General features: G+C 41.2%; 1 protein-coding gene and 1 long non-coding RNA gene across 2 annotated transcripts in view; one reads left to right on the top strand and one right to left on the bottom strand.

The window, feature by feature from the left end:
• Positions 1-822: 822 nt before the first annotated feature.
• Positions 823-13,413, top strand: LOC139752707 (U13-hexatoxin-Hi1a-like). Its single transcript, XM_071668527.1, has 4 exons — positions 823-1,076; positions 3,351-3,498; positions 3,876-4,000; positions 11,549-13,413. The coding sequence occupies exons 1-4, from the start codon at positions 1,007-1,009 to the stop codon at positions 11,728-11,730; spliced, it is 525 nt and encodes a 174-aa protein (XP_071524628.1). The 5' UTR covers positions 823-1,006; the 3' UTR covers positions 11,731-13,413.
• Positions 13,023-15,627, bottom strand: part of LOC139752708 (uncharacterized) — a 35,413-nt gene continuing 32,808 nt past the window's right edge. The window contains exon 2 of the long non-coding RNA XR_011713563.1: positions 13,023-14,452. This is a non-coding gene — a long non-coding RNA (uncharacterized lncRNA). The remainder of the gene's footprint in view (positions 14,453-15,627) is intronic.

Below are 15,627 nucleotides of genomic sequence, written 5' to 3'. Positions count from 1 at the left end.
TCGCCCCCTCCCCCACCCTATGATCCACTTCCGCTTCCATGGTTCCATCCGCTGCCAGATCCACTCCCAGATATCTAAAACACTTCACTTCCTCCAGTTTTTCTCCATTCAAACTCACCTCCCAATTGAATATATATATATATATATATATATATATATATATATATATATATATATATGTACCTTCGTGCCTCAGGCACTCCTTCTATGGAGCTATCACTGTCTTTAGGAAAGCAGCCATGATCACTGAGCGAGCCTACGGGTCAAGAGGTGTGGTGATGTATGTCTGTCTGTATGAGCTGAGTGTAAGGGACTTGAGGAGTCGGTGTTCTGTGCCTACAAGTGCAGATGTTGTATCTCGAGGCTGAGGTGTCTCGAAACATGTTCTTACAATAACACCACACTCCTTGACCTGTAGTCAGGAAGGTAGAGGCAAAAGTGTGTATATATATATATATATATATATATATATATATATATATATATATATATATATATATATATATATATATATAGTCACTAGACGGAAAGGAGTGCAGTTTTGCCGGGGAATTCCTTACTCTTAGTACATAATTTCCTTGCTACTGATTGTGGCGCAACCTTGAAGCTGCAGCAGCCCTATTAAAGGTGTTCTGGGGTTGTATACGAAAAATATTATCAATGATGAGAGAGAGAGAGAGAGAGAGAGAGAGAGAGAGAGAGAGAGAGAGAGAGAGAGAGAGAGAGAGAGAGAGAGGGAGGGGGGTGGGGTGTCGAGTCACGTACTGTCGGCGTGGGACCGGCCCAATATATACCGCGTCGGGTGATGTCGACGCCACAGTCGGCAGGCAGCCGAGGTGCAGATCACACCGTCCCACAGATTAGTCTGTTCCCACTACCGGTGCCACAGTTAAAACCTCAAATACGACCTCAACAGCCACGACTTATATATCGTAATAACGCTTGCTTTTACACCCTCTGTTGGCATCTTGAATCAACCAGGTGGAAAAAGGACAATATCGACAGAATGGAACTTGTGATCATTTTCGTCTTGTTCGTCTCCTTCGCTTCGGCTCTCAAGGGAAATTCAATCGCAGGTAAGGTTTGTTTACGTTTGATACGCATCTGTTTTGACTTCCTCATTTCTAAGTTGCACCATACGAGTCTTGACCTTGTCATAGCCGAGGTTTTGAACAAATTATGGCAGGACTCCCTTAACCTGAATGATTATAGCCACAACGATTACATAGGAGGGATCTGAAACCAGAATACAGTTTGGATACGTGTTATGAAATTAAAATAAGTCTCCCTGGTATTTTGATGTGTTTCCCGTATGTCCTCTCCCTTTCTCTGCACACACACACACATATATATATATATATATATATATATATATATATATATATATTGATAAGAGTGAGTGCTCAAATTACAGAGGTATAAGTTTGTTGAGTATTCCTGGTAAATTATATGGGAGGGTATTGATTGAGAGGGTGAAGGCATGTACAGAGCATCAGATTGGGGAAGAGCAGTGCGGTTTCAGAAGTGGTAGAGGATGTGTGGATCAGGTGTTTGCTTTGAAGAATGTATGTGAGAAATACTTAGAAAAGCAAATGGATTTGTATGTAGCATTTATGGATCTGGAGAAGGCATATGATAGAGTTGATAGAGATGCTCTGTGGAAGGTATTAAGAATATATGGTGTGGGAGGCAAGTTGTTAGAAGCAGTGAAAAGTTTTTATCGAGGATGTAAGGCATGTGTACGTGTAGGAAGAGAGGAAAGTGATTGGTTCTCAGTGAATGTAGGTTTGCGGCAGGGGTGTGTGATGTCTCCATGGTTGTTTAATTTGTTTATGGATGGGGTTGTAAAGGAGGTAAATGCAAGAGTCCTGGAAAGAGGGGCAAGTATGAAGTCTGTTGGGGATGAGAGAGCTTGGGAAGTGAGTCAATTGTTGTTCGCTGATGATACAGCGCTGGTGGCTGATTCATGTGAGAAACTGCAGAAGCTGGTGACTGAGTTTGGTAAAGTGTGTGGAAGAAGAAAGTTGAGAGTAAATGTGAATAAGAGCAAGGTTATTAGGTACAGTAGGGGTGAGGGTCAAGTCAATTGGGAGGTGAGTTTGAATGGAGAAAAACTGGAGGAAGTGAAGTGTTTTAGATATCTGGGAGTGGATCTGTCAGCGGATGGAACCATGGAAGCGGAAGTGGATCATAGGGTGGGGGAGGGGGCGAAAATTTTGGGAGCCTTGAAAAATGTGTGGAAGTCGAGAACAGTATCTCGGAAAGCAAAAATGGGTATGTTTGAGGGAATAGTGGTTCCAACAATGCTGTATGGTTGCGAGGCGTGGGCTATGGATAGAGATGTGCGCAGGAGGATGGATGTGCTGGAAATGAGATGTTTGAGGACAATGTGTGGTGTGAGGTGGTTTGATCGAGTAAGTAACGTAAAGGTAAGAGAGATGTGTGGAAATAAAAAGAGCGTGGTTGAGAGAGCAGAAGAGGGTGTTTTGAAATGGTTTGGGCACATGGAGAGAATGAGTGAGGAGAGATTGACCAAGAGGATATATGTGTCGGAGGTGGAGGGAACGAGGAGAAGAGGGAGACCAAATTGGAGGTGGAAAGATGGAGTGAAAAAGATTTTGTGTGATCGGGGCCTGAACATGCAGGAGGGTGAAAGGAGGGCAAGAAATAGAGTGAATTGGAGTCATGTGGTATACAGGGGTTGACGTGCTGTCAGTGGATTGAAGCAAGGCATGTGAAGCGTCTGGGGTAAACCATGGAAAGCTGTGTAGGTATGTATATTTGCGTGTGTGGACGTGTGTATGTACATGTGTATGGGGGGGGGGGGTTGGGCCATTTCTTTCGTCTGTTTCCTTGCGCTACCTCGCAAACGCGGGAGTCAGCGACAAAGTATAAAAAAAAAAAAAAAAAAATATATATATATATATATATATATATATATATATATATATATATATATTGATTATACTAGTGCCTGATGACAATTATGAAGGTGAAACGGAATTCATTAATTATAACGTAATTTTTCTATGCATGTGGCTCAAGTTTTATGGAGACAATCCACCTCTTCAGTTGCCAGTAATTATTAAAGTTGATCTAAATCCCGACATCACGTGTTGTAGGCTACTAAGAGGAGTGGGTGCTGGGGGGCGGGGCTGGAAATCCTTCCCTCCTGTTTTACTTTTCCAAAAGAAGGATCAGAGAAGGGGGATATTTCCCTTCTAAGGCTCAGTCATCTATTCTTAACGCTACCTCGCTAACGCGGGAAATGGCGAGTATGTACAACATATATAGATATACACATATTACGTTTATGTACCAAACTCGATTGCAAACGGCTTAATGTACAGAGGACGATGTGACCATCGTAGGCGGGGAATGCTACGCCCTCAAGGACGTGGGGACTTGCACTGGCCAGGAGGAGGCTTGGTACTACAGCACTGCCGACAACAGATGCGTCTTCTTCGTCTACTCCGGATGTGGCGGCAATGAAAACAGGTGAGCAGGAGGAACTACAACTGCTGTACGAACGCTCGTATGTACTTGATTAAAAATCTAACAGCAACTTGAAGAAAAGTCGATGTTTATATGATTCACTGAAATAGTAAATGATTAAAGGTTGGGTGAGGTTAGGTTAGGTCTCAGTGAGGCGTGAGACGCATGTGGAAATCGGATGTTTGATCAACATGGGAAACGTAGGCCAGTGGTATATGGCTCAGAGGGGAATAAAGCACATTTAAAACTGCTCTTTAAAATTTCCTTGTGAATCACTCTCATGTTTGACCACTTCCCCATTCCCTCGTCATCTCCCCCCCCCCCCCCCCCCCCCGGGCACGGCACTAACCAAACACGATGTCTATCTTGGATCCTTCCAGGTTCTCGACCAGGACGGCGTGCGAAGAGACATGCGAGAAGTTCAGATGTCCCGACTTGGATTGCCCAGATTCTTGCACAAGAACCCAGGGTCCTGATGGGTGCGACGTCTGCGCATGTACAAGAGGTAGGTCCTGGGGAGTCCACGAGCGGGTCTGTCGTGAACCAGTTGGCTTAGGAAGGCGTTAGGTCCTGGGGAGTCCACGGGCGGGTCTGTCGTGAACCAGTTGTCTTAGGAAGGCGTTAGGTTCTGGGGAGTCCACGAGCGAGTCTGTCGTGAACCAGTTGGCTTAGGAAGGCGTTAGGTCCTGGGGAGTCCACGGGCGGGTCTGTCGTGAACCAGTTGTCTTAGGAAGGCGTTAGGAAGTTGATAATGGACTTGCAGTTAGGTATGAAGCAGTTAGTACTCGCAGCCTCTTGTTAGGCAATAGGTAGTTAGTCCTCGTAGCCTGTAGTTAGGTAGGTAGTACTCGTAGCCTAGTCGTTGTTGGTCTTGGGGTTGTCTTTGAGGGATAACCCCTGGCGTAACGGTGGGTATAAAATGGTGGTAAAAAAAAAAAGAAAAAACGAGCTAAGATCAGCTGGGTCCCATATGGGGATGAAGGTAATCTTGCGTTACACACAGGGAAGAAAAAAAGTGTGTGGCCGGGCCGTCTGGGAACTAGACACTGAAGAATCAAGAGGTAATTATTCAGAGTGGACCTTCCCCCACACGGCAGCATTAGCTTTGTAAGTGAAAAGTTGAAATGGAGCAAAAAAAGAAAAAAAACGACAAAGAAGAATAATGTGCAAGAGAAAAAAATCCTGTATTAGATGTGGAATTCAAAATAGTGATCCGAAGACTTGGAACTTATGATAAACCAAAAAATGAATTGACGTCACATATTACCTGCTTTATAGAAAATAATACAGCCCATGAACTGTCAGGATAGGCTATATTAAATGAGACGGCCAAAAATTCCCTTTGATAGCAAAAACACTGCCTCAGTATTTATTCGAAGAAAGAAAATGATACGTAAATAATACGTAAAACCCACAGACTCATTTTGTTCCAATGAGGACTTGAAGAATAACGATTTTACAACCGGAATTTTTTTTCTGCATTTTAAATCTGTAAGCGGAAAGTCACGGCTATTTAAACACAAGAGGCAGTAATGAGAAACGCGCTTTGTTTTAACTGGTCGAGGTAAATTTTGCGCCGTGTTGAATGGGCCGGTTAACTATACTAGGATCAATAAGTGATACCAACTGGTCAGTGGCGTTTATGATACAAAAAAAAAAGAAAATGTTCAGAAACCGTGCCATAACTAATACCAACTGGTCTGTGCGTTTATGATACAAAAAAAAAAAAAATCAGGAACCGTGCCATAACTAATACCAACTGGTCTGTGGCGTTTATGATACCAAAAAAAAAAAAAAATTCAGGAACCGTGCCATAACTAATACCAACTGGTCTGTGGCGTTTATGAAGTGTTCGGGAACCGTGCCATACAGAGAGACAGTGTTTCCTCATTTCTAGCAAAATTCCGGCAACGGGGTAGTGATGGCAGGGAAGCAGAGTATTTAGTTCTTAGTGAATCAGGACTAGGACTGTTCGGTGGAGACTTTCACCACTCGGATTTCCCTGCTGAGGTGTGCACTACGTTGAAGGGAAAAGCAGAGGCGAATCATCCTGCGTCCAGTGAATGTTGTTATTTCAGTAACTGCCTGCGCCCGTTTCTCTACATTCCGGATATAGAGCCTCTTCTCATGGTTATCTTCACGCGTTTTATTTATGAGACAGTGCACCTGTAGGCTATGTTACGCTGACGGCTATAACGATGCGAGAAATATATACTGTCCCTGTCGACTGCTAAAGAGAAAAATTAGGATATTACACCAACACAGTTCGAAGTACGCCGCCAAACATGGCAGGTCTGTTTCACGTTCGCACTAGGCTTGAAGTGTAGGATGCTGTCGGTGACGCGCACATAAAAATCTTCATAATGTGGGAATATAAGACATAAAGATGAAAGCCACACTGGAAAATATGATAAAAATAATTACGTGCTAAACATTTCGGTCCATAATTCAGGATCTTTTTCGGCAGTTACCCAAGAAGGGTCCTTCAGTATGGCCCTTGAAATACAAATCACACAAAATTATTCTTATTTCTCTAGAGCGAGTGTTATCTTCACCTGTCATATTACGCATATAAAGTATATAACGTGATAATGATGAGAATAATCATGGCTGGAGAGGATACAAGATTTTCCGTAGTTAGGGTAAATGCCATCGAACTCGTTCAAATATGCTGGCGAAAGCTACCCAGCCATCCATTGGTGTGGGCTCTATTTATGGAAGGAAATGATTACTGAATGGTGGGTTCAGCTATGTCTGCTAATGTAGACGGGGGAGAAAAAACATCGGACAAGGAGAAAGTGCCCCTGGCAGCACCTTGGTTCGGCGCCAAACAGGGGTACAAGACCCTCGCCTGTTGCCGTGGAAACTTTTTTTTCTTTACCGCATGCTTCAGAGATCTTTTGTTTCATTTGGAGTTTTCAATTTGGAGTTTTCGTGATAAGTTGAAAGCACGTTAATGTCTGGTGTCATTTTCATTAAAAAGAAATTCACACCTGCATTTCACCATCGATGGCCTTTGCTGAACCGAAAAACTGTCATGTATTCATTGTGGTGTGTGTGTGTGTGTGTATATATATATATATATATATATATATATATATATATATATATATATATATATATATATATAGAGAGAGAGAGAGAGAGAGAGAGAGAGAGAGAGAGAGAAATGCCCAGAGAAACCGATTCACCATAATTATTCCCTCTAACGCTCATGAGGTCAGGCAACGAAGATATTAGTTCTAAAAAGACTAAAGGATTTACTGCAAACGGCTGCGGACAGACAGACACTAGAAAATAATGGGTTAAAATTCTTATATGATAACCTCAGGTTCTGCTACTTTTAACAGAAATCGAGAAGCAAAAGATTAATGCGCTGGCTAACTATTCGTACTAAATTTTGAAGCCAGAGGCTACTTACATTATAATTCATTGACAAACCTAACCAGAATTCACAAATCCATGAGAACATTAATATCCAAAACCTTTGTGATAAACAGACTGCTTATAAAGACAGACGATGCAGATTTCATGAAAAAAAAATAAGAAAACGGGTTCGAGGAAATGCTGACTGGAAAGGACTTGTTCTCTGCCACCACTGCAAAAGGAAGTATCGACAGTTTCATATCTTCATACTTGGGTTAAGTTCATGACTTGATGCATCGCTGGTAGACCCTGACTTATCAGAAATCTAATATCAGCATTAGAAACCTGAACGCTCGAAATAATGAAACTATTATTTTCCCGAAATAATTAGTTTGTGAGCAAGAAAAGTGATGTGAAGTGATTTGATACGTTACAGTCTTTTACATATACGGAACACGGATTGGGTTAAGATGAAGACGATACGGTTGATTGCGACGAAGTCCCTTAATTCATCCTTTCTGGTAGGGATGTCTTGAATACTGACATGATCACTGGATTTAGATTAAGGGGCATTGTTGTCGGAGCACATGAGCCGAGTCCCAGGATCTACAATATTTTTTTTTCCTTTTTTTCCCCCAAGCTATCTTTCGATCACCGTATTCCAAAGAACCCATCTCAAAGACTTCAACTCCCAAATTTTTCCATTCAGATAGCAATCAAGAAGGATATTTATAGCTTCATCTCGAACCTTTTTGGTCGGGGGCCATGTATGTCTATAGATATATGGCCCTTGACCCATATATATATATATATATATATATATATATATATATATATATATATATATATATATATATATGTATATATGTGTGTGTGTGTGTGTGTGTGTGTGTGTGTGTGTGTGTGTGTACAGTGACCGTAAGAAGTCAGAGAATAATCTTAAAAACAGGAAGGATATTTAGATGGCAACAAGATACCTGAAAGTTGTTGACCTTAATGGCCCTGGCAGGTGACAGACCTAAAACCTAAGCCAATCACTCTAGACCTGTTTATCAGTGACAAACGTGACTGTGACGACTACGCTAACACTTTCTCAAACCAGACATGTTTAATTGTGTGGTTAGCCTCTGTTCCACTGACACCTAGTTCATTTCGTACAGTAAGTGTAGCATTACATTTACAACGTATTTACTGTTGACAAGCACACACGTATCCAGGTTAGGTTTGCATGTGAGCCGGATTACCTACCACTCACAAGGGAGGGATGGGGAGGAGGAGTGAGTGGATGGGTGAGCCACCTTCGCTGATGGAAACCCCCTCCGATCGTTCACCCCAGCACGGCTCAGGGAGTGCACGCTAACCCAAGAGTGTGAGCTCGCCCGTGTTTACTCACGTACACTGAGTGAGAGGTCCGTGTTTGTACTAGTGGGTCAACCCTAATGCCATTTCTTTTTTAGTGTGTGTGTGAATATTAGCAGTTCGATAAAGCCTTGGCTCATGTGTTAACAAAAAAGTTTTGTTCCGTGGGAAGTATATATATATATATATATATATATATATATATATATATATATATATATATATACCGTAATTTTTGTCGCACGGTCGTAACTTATACAGACGGACAGACAGACAGACGTAGCTTCCCCTCACATACACCCACACAAACACATATGAAACGGTGTCATACGAGGTATTACAAGTACAGCGTTGCCAGAACCAACTGTCCAGGACGTTCACTGACGTGATGAATACACAAACGGAAGCAAGTACTGCAACTTTATTGAAAAAAGTTAATTAACTTGCAATAACTATTTATATATAAAATTCATCTGTGTGAAACTGAACTTCCTTATCACATACAATTTACATTTACATAAAGATTCCTTTCCGTTGCATATCCCCCATAAACCAAAATCATGACATCTAAGGCTTTTTGAATTACGAATAATGAAGACTAACATTTAAAAAAAAAAAAAGACAAAGCCTACATCAGAGGACAAATGAGGCCTTAAGACGTGTAACACCAGGAAGTCATTATTAAGCATCCAAAGACTCCAGGCTGTAAACTGGGTCGGATATGGTACTGAAGGAAAAAAAAAAAAAAAAGAACCTGGCAAAGAGTGAGCTAACACAGAACCTGGTGGCCATGATTAGAAAGTGTGGAGGAAGGGTTAGCGACCCACTGGCGGTGTGGCGCCAAGGAGGTGCCGCCGATCCTGTTTTTATAAACAGTTATGTTTGACGTTTATAGTACTTTCCAGATTTAGTGTAAACGTGGTTTTCTTGTCAATCTTTTGAATTTCCTCTGAGAAATCCAGTCGAATTCGGTCGTTGGTTCGGGTTTGCTACTCTTGCATGGGTAGTTTCTTTCGGTGTTATGCCTATGACGAAAGTAAAAGCATCTGGGGTATGCTAACGGACATGTTTTCAGGACGCTGGCAAAAAGACTACCTTTCTACACCTAATCTAAAGATCTCGTTTTGTAACATGTTAATTTGAGAACCGAATGAAGTAAAACCGAATTGGAGAATTTGAAATGATCAAAAAAAAATAAAAGATTGAAGAATAAGCATAGATTTTTCTAATAAGGAAGACCTGCTTCTCCGGTTGGTTAATCACTTCCAAATGTTAGGATATAATTAACAAAGGTTACTCGAAACCTGAATGACTCACCGGAGGCATCAGAGGTCGGCTACATCTCCATACTTAGAAGTATTCCATCACTGTAAAGGTGTCAGGTGGAGACAGAAAAGAGAGATAAAAAAAAAGACGAAAGGTGTGTTAACATGCGGCCACAGCCACCAGCCCTTTACAGCATCCTTGCCGACCGAGTCGTTTTAAGGGATTTATGACCGATTCTGTAGTCTAACTAAGGCCATGGATTAGACATTCGTATCATGTTAGCCTTATAAAGATAGAATAGCCTCATGCTTACTTCAGCGCTTAACAAGTATTTCAGGTTAGGCTAGGTAAAGGAGATGTACTCAAATATCCAGACTGGTAATACTATGCCGGCAATTTTCTTTTATTTTGCTACGATTGTAAAAATATAACTATAATCATGAGGGTACAAATCGTCTGCTTCTGAGATTCCTTTCGGATATAAACGTCACAGAAGGTCGATAAACTGTGGTCAAAATATCATGAACACCCATAAGATTCCCCGGTCAATCGACGTTTCATTACAATCCGTTTCAAATATTCGAGTGTCGTGGGTCATCCATCACGTAGGGATGGTCGACCCCTGAGCACATGGATGGGCGGCAGTAGGGAATCGTCTGTGGAAATGCCATGATTCAAGGGTCACTCACCTGGGCGGCCGGTGTACCAGTAACTTTCATCCCCCGGCTGACAAGAGACGGGCGGCGGTTTCAGGGAGTGTTGCTAGGCTGAACCCGACTAGCCTATGCCGGTGCACTTTACCTGGCACACACACTGAGACCCACACAGGATTGAAGTCTTGTGAATGGCTAGGCGTGTTCCCGTCGAGCAGAATGCTGAGATGGAAAAATGGTTGGACTTAAAGAGACAGAAATTAGAAACCGATAATGTACCATCGAAGGAGTTACAACGGTCGGAATCATAAAACAATAAGCTGGAAATAACAAATGAAGCATACAAATGATACTTTCTTAATCATTCTAAACCCCAGAGGCAAATCACTGATTTCAATAGGTTTTTCTAAATCTAAATCGATTGAGAGGAAAAGGTGTGATGTATGGAAGTGAATGGTGCGGTGAAGGGCATCTGAGCCATGTAGGAGGTGACAGCTCCTCGCTGGTGAGGTCTATCGTGAGACCTGTCCCCACTGTCACTTCGTCTATATAATGGCCGCCCCAGATTCAAAATTGATATGGCAAAAGCCTTTAAGTTTGGTTGTTACAGCCTTCGTTCAGAATCCACGATCGAAACTCGTAAAAAACATCTCATTAGTTTAGAATACATATTTCAATTGATGAATCTCAGGATACATAGTTTTAGATTAAGTCTAGAAAATATATGGCTACATAACTATAATCAGTTAGTATATATAGTATGACAACAATTGTTTCATCCGAGAGAAATTAATACAAGACTCTCGTCCAACATCAAATATGTGTAAATGATTGGAACAAAAATGTGCAATAGATCAGTGTTGGGAAGCTCCTCCGTTTGTACCTGTACCAGAGCTTCGTTCTATCATCCAGAACGATGTTGCTGTGTGAAAGTTGGGTCCGTTGCTCTGTCTTCCCCGTCCTCACAATACTGGCTTCTCACTGTCTTGTCCCTGCTCTCGCTCTTCTCATTCAAGGTCTGTTCTTAATTCTCGCTATCTGTTTTGTACGTTATTTTCCGGTTTGCTTATTATGTTGGAATTAGAGGGTTTCCCGTAAAACTTGTTTCACTTCTGGGTGAAACATGCATGCGTACATTCAATTTCAGCAACATTAGATTGGACATGTCCACTACTCTAACCATATCTGTGGGAACTACATAGATATAACATTCAGTCTACCTTCATAACATGAGACCCCCATCTTGTAATCTCAGTTATATGGCGTAAATACATAACAATCTATAACTACTGCTGGTCTAACTGTATTCTAACAATTCATCCCAAGTTCACAGACACGACTGTAGCAACCAGATGAGCGGTAACGAACCAGACATACGGTTAACGGGAGATGTATTTCTCTTGTTACAGCCGAGGCGGAAGTTTTGTGCAACGCGCCAGAGCAGCGAGGTTACTGCAGGGCCCTTCACTACAAGTGGTACTGGTCGGCAGAGAAGCGTCGCTGCGTCCAGTTCGTGTATGGTGGCTGCGGAGGCAACGGGAACAATTTTGAAACGGAAGAGATGTGCCTGAAGGTGTGCTCAGCGGTGTAGCACCACCAAGGAGGATCTTCCGGTGTCAGGGAAGAAATGATGTACCTAGGAGGAGTCCTACTCTTGCAGTAAGTCCCTTGGACGCAAAGTTCTACTGGGACAAGACAACAAATTGTTCCATCTAAGTCATTTCCTATAGATTTTTTTTTCTGCATTTTTAACCCAACCTTAGTTTAGTTACGGTGAACTGAATGTCAGCATCCACACTTAAGGTAGTGAGCGATGTTTAGGATCTTGGCCCCTAAGGAACATCTGGTCGTTCATTCACACGCCTTGCAGTGCAGAGAGCTTACGACACAGGAGCTTTTTTTTTTTTTTTTTTTTACAGTTTGTTCAATGAACTGATGAGGAAGAACTATTAGTCGGCCTGGCATCAAGTCCAGGTTTTGCTGATAGCATCGGCATGAGTGAGGAGTCGAGTTCCACTGTTCTCCAAAGTGTGAAATTATAAAAATGCCTGACCTATCGTTGACGTCGTGGAAATGCCAAACTCTCCTGATTTTTCTTGCAGCACGCATTTCTGAGGAAAGGAAAGTGCTAACCGTTATTTCCTTGGTGACGAGGACGAAAGGAGCGTAAACAATGATGCTGATGAAACAGTTGATGCTCGTGGTTTCAAAACTTCAAGGTTGTCACAGTAGACGGCTTATATATCCATTACAGTGTCATCCTGGCAGAACACGGCCGTTATTCTTTATCATTACAAAAAACATATGGTCACTATACAAGTGCATTTAAAGTATAATGATGAGAAAGTCGCCTGTTGTAGTTATACGTCTGGCCTTCGCGGCGTTACGTAGGCGGGGTTAATTGTTGCCATTCTGACTTTTTTTTTTTCCCCCTCTCGCTATGTTTATGTTAACTTGGGTGCAAAGAGTTCTGGCTTGGTGAGCAGTCAGCAGTCGATAGCCATTAGATCCAACAACATACGCGTACCTGGTGTTACTTTGGGAGACAGTTGTATAGGAAACAGTCAGGTGATACTGTCTACTGTATAGTGAATGTAGTTTATATTTTTTCTCTCCTGGTCGCTACCTAATATTTAGAGGGGTACCAGTGCCTACCAAAAATAGGTTCCTTAATAATTAACAAAATATGATACGCTTTACATTTCGGTGTTTGTAAAGGTTAATCATGACCTACACACCACGACCCTGTGTACCAATCGTTACAAAGCTATTAGTGTTACCATTCATGAGGAGTTACGTTGTTAGTAATCAGTTTGGATGCAGGCCTAATGACCTCTAATCAAAGGTCGTTCTCCGTTAAACCCCCCCAAAAAATAGCCAGTATTTAAACGGGCTGAAATAAAAAAATAACCCAGAGAAACTGTCAAAATCATTCGAAAATTTGCGGGATTACAGATCTATATTCATCTGAATTACTTTAACAAACCGACTCCTTTTTTTTTTTTTTTTTACATAACTCCGACAGCGTTCGGACTTGTGAACCCAGTCACCCGTCTCGGCAGGAACGGAAGAATAACTTATGTTTTCCTTTTTGTTATAATGTTACTGAAATCTGATTATCGTCACTAATCTACTTGTTAACAAAGGTTATGATTATCGCACTGCTTGTGAGATGTTATAAAGGCACTGCTTGTAGTCATATCATGTGATAATGTGGTTGATGTTACCAATTGTTTAAACCAATGTATATTAGTTTATTAAAAACTTAAAAGAATTGTAATATTTTATCCTACAAAGTAATCTGTGTACAGAAACACTACAAATGATCCTTATATATGTGTAAACATTTCATGTATATATCAAACCAGTAATGGGTACTGTAACAGATACAAAAACATACATCGTCATTACATTGCACAATCATACAATATACTAGGCAGCTGTGCTGGGCGACTATGCACAGATGTACATTTGAAAACCATTTCCTACATCAAATTTTTGAGTTTCATCCGCCATTACCAGTGTGAATATATCAAATCCATTTCTTTTTGACCTAAAACTAATGGACCAAACTACCTTCTTAGATGCAGAGATTAAATCTGACTGTATGTAAGATTTGGTTTGCTCTCCACGAGAAATTATCCCTGCAGTCCCTCTAACCTAACCTCGTACAACGGAGGGAAATCACACGTGCAAATATTTCCAACATTTAGAAAACAGACAAGATGAGCGAGGTAAGAAGGCAGGTCAAGGGGGTAGTTGTAACGAAGACACCCTGGGCAGGTGACCGGGTGGCTACATACGGTCATGTCTAGATGGTATATGTTTTAATCCTGTGATGTCTTCAGATGTTAGTGGTATATGCAGTGATTTAGGGCCAAACTCTGAGCTCCAGCAAACAATTTGATAGTTTGACGGACATAATGAAATAATGAACAAAACAATGTTTGTTTCTAGATCTCTTATTATTGTTTTATTAATACAGTATACAAGAGAACGTTGCTGAAATGATAAGTGTTTATTTTCGTGTGCCTTGAAGAGTCGTTATCATTGCTTTAAAACTCGCGCTTACAACCACACACGTACAGTTAGTTTTGTGTGATAACTCGGCATCACTACGTGCAGATCCAGGTGACTCTCAGCTTTTATGTCGTAACTGTAAAGAACCGATGAAAGACACTGGACAGGCGACCCTCGGGTGCCAAACGGTGCATCACCACACAAGCTATTGTCTCCCTCAGTGGAGTGTGGTTGAGGGTGGCATTCAGGGAGCGTATCAAAAGGGAGAAGAGTGGGATCGGATCGCCGCCATCCTGAAGTTATACAGTATACACAATAAACTTAATGATAATGATGCTCGTATTATTATATACATTCTTACCTTTTAGTCCCTCGTAAGGAATAATAAATGCATGTATGTTATGTCAACTGTTTCAGTGATTTAAGCAAGTGACCGGCAATACAACCATGTTAATTTCACCCTCGGCCTAAACCTTTAAAACGTATATATTCACAGCAACGACATTTTCTCCCTAGAAAAGCAAATAATTAATTTCATCGAATAAGGCTTCCCTGATTACAGCTATCATCTGTTTTATGTTATGAAATATAAACTAGTTTTCTCTCAAAAATGGTTGCCGGTCTCATAATAAACTTTCGTCTCTACAACTTCTGTATATAGCTTTATAAGTTTACTAATATGACAAATGAGATTCCACATTCAAGTGACCCGAAAAACAACAAGGTCTCTTGTCGAATTTGTAACCGGCGCTACCTCCCTCCTTGACCGAACCCTCAAATATCCCGCTTGGTGGCGGTAGAATACACAGTACTTTGCTAAAGTAGCCAAAGCGTTAAAGCGATACTTCCCCTTTTTCCGGTGTTAATTTCGGGACCAAAATGGGACTTTTGTTTTTTCTTTTTTAGAACAAAGATGATGGGTTTGTAGTGAACATATGGGTATAATGAATATAAGGGTGAGGTGAACATAAAGTTATGAAAATAAGGTTGTATTGAACATAAGGGTGTGGTGAACATAAGGTTATGAAAATAAGGGTGTACTGAAGATAAGGGTGTAGTGAACATAAGTAAAGGTATAGTGGACATAAGTAAGGGTGTAGTGAACATAAGTAAAGGTGTACTGAACATAGGTAAGGGTGTAGTGAACATATGTAAAGGTGTAGTGAACATAAATAAGGGTGTAGTGAACATAGGTAAAGGTGTAGTGAACATAAGTAAGGGTGTAGTGAACATGAAGTAATAGTGAATATAAGGGTAACGTGAAGATGAGGATGAAGTCAGAGTACACTCAAGATAGTAGTGAAGATGATAGTGAAGATGGTAGTTAAGATGGAAGTGAGGGTGTAGTGAACATGCAATATGGTGAAAATGACTGCGAAAATAGGTGGCCTATGAACTGAACCGACCCCCTTCCCCCTGCCTATGTGACAAGGATACTTTCACATTGATATTTATTAACATAATAAAT

Source organism: Panulirus ornatus, chromosome 13 (assembly GCF_036320965.1).
Source record: "Panulirus ornatus isolate Po-2019 chromosome 13, ASM3632096v1, whole genome shotgun sequence".
Lineage (NCBI taxonomy): Eukaryota > Metazoa > Arthropoda > Malacostraca > Decapoda > Palinuridae > Panulirus > Panulirus ornatus.
This window is presented reverse-complemented; position numbering and strand designations above follow the sequence as displayed.